Consider the following 5,922-nt stretch of genomic DNA (forward strand, 5'->3'; position numbering starts at 1 on the left):
TTGACTGAGGCTTTGCCATTTAGAGCCATTCCTGGATCCTGAGGTCTCCAGGATCACCCTTGCCTGTCTCCCTCAGTGCAGGCACAGGGATGTGGCTTTGGGGCTTGTTTTTCTGCAGCTGCCCAGCAGCACTGCCCAGAACAATCCTGCTGGGCACAGAGCCATGGCTTTAGAAAATGCCACATAGTCCTGAGCTGGGTTTCCTCAGCAACAGCTCCATGGAGTGTGCCAGTGCCAAGCCTCACTCTGAGAGATTCCCAGGCATCAAAAGGACCTCCAGAGGTGCTTTAGGTATCTCAAAACAAGCTCCAGGTCTCATCTTTGTGGAGTCTGAAGGGTTCAGCTAAAGATTTATGAAGAGGATGGTAAAGACCTTGGAAAAGGAATGTGGATAGTGCTGCAGATCTTGGCACATCGTTCTGCAGCAGAGGTGAGGGTTATGGAATGGTTTGGGTTGGAAGGACCTTTTAGCTCGTCTAATTCCCCCCCCTGCCATGAGCAGGGACACATTTCACCAGCCCAGGATGCTCAGAGCTCCATCCAACCTAGCCTGGAACACTTCCAGGGATGGAGCAGCCACAGCTGCTCTGGGATGTCACAAGCTTCTCTGCCTTCCACACCTTGGACCTCCTCATGTTCCTCCTCCAACACAACAGCCCCAGAGCCAACTCTACGCACTGATTCTTCCCTGTGAGGCCCTGGAATGGAATGGCTCTAAAGTGAAAGAATGTAGGGCTGGGTTGGATATTGGGAAGGAATTGTACCCTGTGAGGTGCTGAGGCACTGGCACAGGTTGCACAGAGAAATTGTGGCTACTCTATCCCTGCGAGTGTTCCAGGCCAGGTTGGATGGGGCTTGGAGCAACCTGGGCTGGTGGAAGGTGTCCCTGCCCATGGCAGGGGGTGGATGAGATGATCTTGAAGGTCTTTCCAACCCAAACCATTCCATATTCCTATGATAACACCATTACTTAACCCTTAGCATATCCCCAAACTCTCAGGAATCTGCACAGCATCATCATTTGGTATCTTTTGGCATGAATTCTGACCTTCCAGGACCTGAAGGAGCTGCAAGAAAGATGGGAAGAAGACTGTTGACAAGGGCCTGGAGTGGCAGGACAAGGGGGAATGGCTTTCCACTGCCAGAGGGCAGGGAGAGATGGGATATTGGGAAGGAATTCCTCCCTGTGAGGATGCTGAGGGGCCGGAATGGATTTTCCAGAGAAGCTGTGGCTGCTCCATCCCTGGGAGTGTCCCAGACCAGGCTGGATGGAGCTTGGAGCATCCTGGGCTGGTGGAAGGTATTCCTGCCTGGCAGGGGTGGAATGGGATGAGCATTAAGATCCCTCCAACCCAAACCAGTCTGGGATTCTCTGCCTGGTGCAGGCACAACCACAGTTCTTAGATCAGTTGGCTCAGACTGCTCAGTCACTGATTATTTCCTCCTTTCCGTGAAGGAAAAAAAATATCTCTCCATCCCTCTCTGCTTGACTTCTGCATCATCCACCAGCACAGGCCTTTCAAACCCTCCCGGTTTCAGGTTCCTCCTCCATTCAGCCCATCCGAAACAAAAGGATTTGCATAAGAAAGAGGCAAAGAAAAGCAAACCCACAGGCTTTGACAAAGCATGAAAAGAGAAGTGTTTCTGCCGAGAGCATGGAAGCTCAGCCCTGACTCCCTTCCCACCTTCCCTGGCTGTGCCAGTGAAACCAGCAGGGATTTTTTTTTTTTGCACTGCTCTTGGCACAATTGGGTCTCTCCTCCTCCAGCTCAGCTTCTGCCTTATCTCATTCCCCGCAGGAGCACATGGTGTTGCCAGGGCGATGTGAGTCAGTGCCGCTGGCACAGGCTGGGGCAGAGCTCTGTCAGCATCCCCGGCGAGCAGGAGGCAGAACAGCTCCTCCCGCAGCCCCAAACCCGCAGGACTGAGCCTCTGTCAGCCTCGAGAGGCTCCCGAGGGATTTGATCTCACCCTCATTGAAATGCAGTCACTGGCTCTGGAGCGTTCAAGGAGCTGGGCACGGAGCCCCTGTGGTTACACCCTTATTGTCAGCGCTTGGAAAGGCTCCAAACACTCCTCAAAGCCAAGCCAGAGCTTCCCAGAGCTTCCAGGGCTGGAGAGTCAGTCTGGAGAGGAGCTGGGGAGGGGCTCAGCCTGGAGAAAAGGAGGCTCAGGAGGGATCTGAGCTCTCCATAACTCCCTGACAGGAGTTTGTAGCCAGGAAGGATCAGGCTCACCTCAAGTTGTACCAGGTTGGACATCAGGAGGAATTTCTCCATGGAAAGGGCTGTCAGGTATTGGAATGTGCTGCCCAGGGAAGTGGTGGGGTCACCATCCATGGAGGTCTTCAAGACACAGCACCTGGAGGTGTTCATGGCACTCTGGGCTAGTTGACAAGGTGGAGATGGGTCACGGGTTGGATTTGATGATCTTGGAGGTCTTTTCCAACTTAAATGATCCAGTACCTGAAGGGGCTACAAGAAAGATGGAGAGAGACTATTGACAAGGGCCTGGAGTGGCAGGACACAGGGAATGGCTTCCCACTGCCAGAGGGTAGGGAGAGATGGGATATTGGGAAGCAATTCCTCCCTGTGAGGTGCTGAGGCACTGGAATGGATTTCCCAAAGAAGCTGTGGCTGCTCCCTGTGAGTGTTCCAGGCCAGTTTGGATGGGGCTTGGAGCATCCTGGGCTGGGCTGGAGGAACCCTGCCCAGGGCAGGGGTGGCACTGGGTGCTCTGTGAGGTCCCTTCCCACCCAAACCATGACTCTATGTCTCTCCTCAACCCAACAGGAGAGACCCCAGAGCTTTTCACCACTCCCAAATTTGGCTCTGATATAAATCCCTTGAGGGGAAGAACACCCAGAACTCTCCCAAAGCTCAAGAGCCCAAACTCAGCTATTTTCTGCCAGTCCAAAACACCAAACCACAACCAACCAATGCCCAGAGGAAGTGGCAAAGGCACAAAAGCTTCATCCTGCCCCAAGACTCTGGGCAAAGCCTTGGACAGACCTCACCCAGCAGCTCCTGCCCCACACCAAGTCATACAGGGGGAAAATACTCAGCTATGGAAAACAATTTAGCACCAGACAGAATTTTTAGGCTTCCATGTAAGATACCAACCCCTTTTTTTTCTTTTTTTTCCAAGCAAGGGAAGCATTTACACCATGAGCTTTGCCCCCCTCCTTCAGCACTCTCAGGCTGAACAGCTTTTCCCCCACCACAAATTGACACCTCCAAGGCAACTGCTTGTAGTAAAAATGATATATTGTGTCAAATAAAACAATCCTTCTGTGTACAAATTGAAACATGACCAAAAATAAACCTCTTTGAATAACACTGTGTAAAAAAAAAAGAAAAAAATGAAAAAAACAAAAAGTGCTTGGGCTCTTCTACTCTTAGAGTTCTAGAAGCAATAAGCTCAACCAAAGGCATTAGTAAACACCTAAACTGCACTGCAGGACTCAGGTAAGGCACACAATTAGTTATCTGGAGGGGGAAATAGTCCTGGACAGAGTTCAGCACTGTCAACAAGTTCCTCTTCCCTCTGGTCTGAGAAGTTGAGGGTGATTTTAGCTTCAAGGAAAAGCTCTGGGAAACATCATCACCACCAGGCTCAGCTCTGAGTTCCCTCAGTGCTGCTCTAAAACACATCAGTAAATGCTTGAGAGCAACTTCTTAGCTCCTTCTCCTCCAGTTTTCTCCTAGGTGGTTTTTTTTATCCAAGTTCTAGACACCTCTAACCCACCAGTAAGTGATTGGCAGGTTCAGTATGGGCTGAGGAGTCACACACCAATGCTCACAGGCAACATCAAAAAAAGTCTTAAATTCTGAGTAATCTGAGTTATTCTCAGCCTTCTGCAAACCATTTTTGGCTCCTGTGGTTATTGCCAGGAAGGAGGTGAGAAATAGAAACCAATTTAAATGTTTAGCTCATCACAAATCAGATATAAAAAAAACACGATCCCAAACAAATTCTCATTTTGTTTCCCTCTTACACAGAGAAAAAATGGCCTCAAAAACCAACAGGCACAAAATTTCCAGTGGCATCTTAAGCAATGAGGAGTTTTATAGAGATGGATTGTTTTATTTCTGATCTTCACTTCTTGTACTGATCCTTTTCCATCCGAGTTTTCAGTCTTGACAGCACTGACAGCACAGATCCCAGGGATGACCAGGAAGGTCAGAGCCAGCACAGATCCCAGGGGGGATCAGGAAGGTCACTAGGCTTTCTCACTCTTAAACTGAAGGATTCCAGGCACTTAGTTCTTGTTCTAACCATGTCTGAGTTACCCAACTGTGATTTGTTCTACTTAAACCCAAGATGCAGAGGATCACCAGGGCTCTGATCCCATGGAGGAGTCAGCTGGAAGCGTCTCCATGTGTGCAGGATCTGCCTCCTGAGCAGTTCCTCAGCCAAACTGTTCTGTACTGAGCACCAGGAAAGCTGTTCCTGCCCTGCCTGGATCACCTGCACAGCTAGGTCAGGGAGGTGAGGTCTGCCAGGCCTCTGCTTCCCTCCACCGCTCCTCCCACTGGAGATTCTGGGCTCAGATCCCTCAGGATGAGTCATCTCTGCAGAGCAGTTCTCCGAGAACAACTGGGAGTGACTAGCAGAGGTTCCCATTTCCCTGGGCACCTTCAGGATGAGAACACAAACCTGACTGGAAAATAAGCCAGAGCACCATTCCCACCTGGATTTTAACAAGCCAGGACACTCCAAGCTGTGGTTTCTACAGGCAGTGCTGCTTCCAGCAGGAAAATGCTGCATGTCCATGCACTGCTGCCACAGGAACCACAACCTGGCCCTCACTGACCTGTCCAGATCCCACCTGCAGCTGCTAACTGCTCCGTTAGATAAACTGGTACAAGGACTCCACATGAATTTTGCTGGGAAAACAATCTATTCCATGAGAAGACAAGAAATCCAGCCCAGCTCTGCTCACTGACTCCACACACAGCCAAGGCTGCAGGTCCTGACTCTCCTGTCCTGCTCTTTCTTTGCTGTGGGTTCAGAGAGCAGCAAAGTCTTCTTGTGCAAACCACTGGGAAAACCAGGAACGAAGTCAGGCTGGGCACAGCTTCAGCAAATGTTGTACACAGTTCAGGACACATCTTCCAGGGGGCAAGTGGCTGAAGATAAATACTCCAAAGTGCAGGGCAGGAATTGGTATCTGTAACCAAGGATGGGTTGAGAAAATTACAACAAACCAAAGTACAACTGTTACTGTGCCTGAAGTTCAAGATCCAGAATCAAGGGAACATCATTCTAAGCAAAACCAATTGGCAAAGTTATTCATTCCCTCACAATGTCCTCTCAGGTGCCAAACACCCTCTGAGAGTGTCACCACTGAGCTTTGGTTAACCAACAGCTGTTCACAGGGTTTGGCCTTTTTTCCCAGAGCAACTCTCTGTTCAGGTGACTGAATCCTTCTTCCTCCTAAAGGGTGACTTGAGTCTTTTCCACATGCTGCTTTTGGGCTTGGATTTTCTCTCCATGGCCATCACTGCTTCCTTCTCCTTCCGGCGGATCTCCCTGACCAGCGCGTGGAAGACGTCGTCGATGTAGTAGCGATAGGCCGCGGAGGTCTCAAAGAAGGGACAGTTGAACTCTCGGGCCAGAGCAGAGCCTTCCTCCTTGGAGACCTGCAAAACAAGTGCAACTGGTCAAGAAAGCCAAACCCAGGAAGTTTCTATCCTTGCCATTCCTTGTTCTGCTCCTCCTGTCGCTGTGCCTGGATGCTCAGGGCAGCTCCTTCCACCCATCCCCAAAGCTTTCTCTACAAACCTGTTTGGCTTTCACTCAGAGTTTCAGGATGTGTGAAGGGGTTGGGATGGAGCTTAGAGATCATCCAGTCCCAACCCTCTGCCCCAGGCAGGGACACCTCCCACCAGAGCAGGTTGCTCAAGGCTTTAGCCAATG

At 50.5% G+C, this 5,922-nt stretch overlaps 1 protein-coding gene across 1 annotated transcript in view; it reads right to left on the reverse strand.

The window, feature by feature from the left end:
- Nucleotides 1-5,414: 5,414 nt before the first annotated feature.
- RIT1 (Ras-like without CAAX 1) overlaps nucleotides 5,415-5,922 on the reverse strand; it is a 2,820-nt gene continuing 2,312 nt past the window's right edge. Inside the window, exon 4 of the mRNA XM_009069805.1 lies at nucleotides 5,415-5,645. Within this exon, the coding sequence (XP_009068053.1) occupies nucleotides 5,415-5,645 (231 nt within the window). The remainder of the gene's footprint in view (nucleotides 5,646-5,922) is intronic.

This window comes from Acanthisitta chloris, unplaced genomic scaffold, assembly GCF_000695815.1.
Source record: "Acanthisitta chloris isolate BGI_N310 unplaced genomic scaffold, ASM69581v1 scaffold32012, whole genome shotgun sequence".
Lineage (NCBI taxonomy): Eukaryota > Metazoa > Chordata > Aves > Passeriformes > Acanthisittidae > Acanthisitta > Acanthisitta chloris.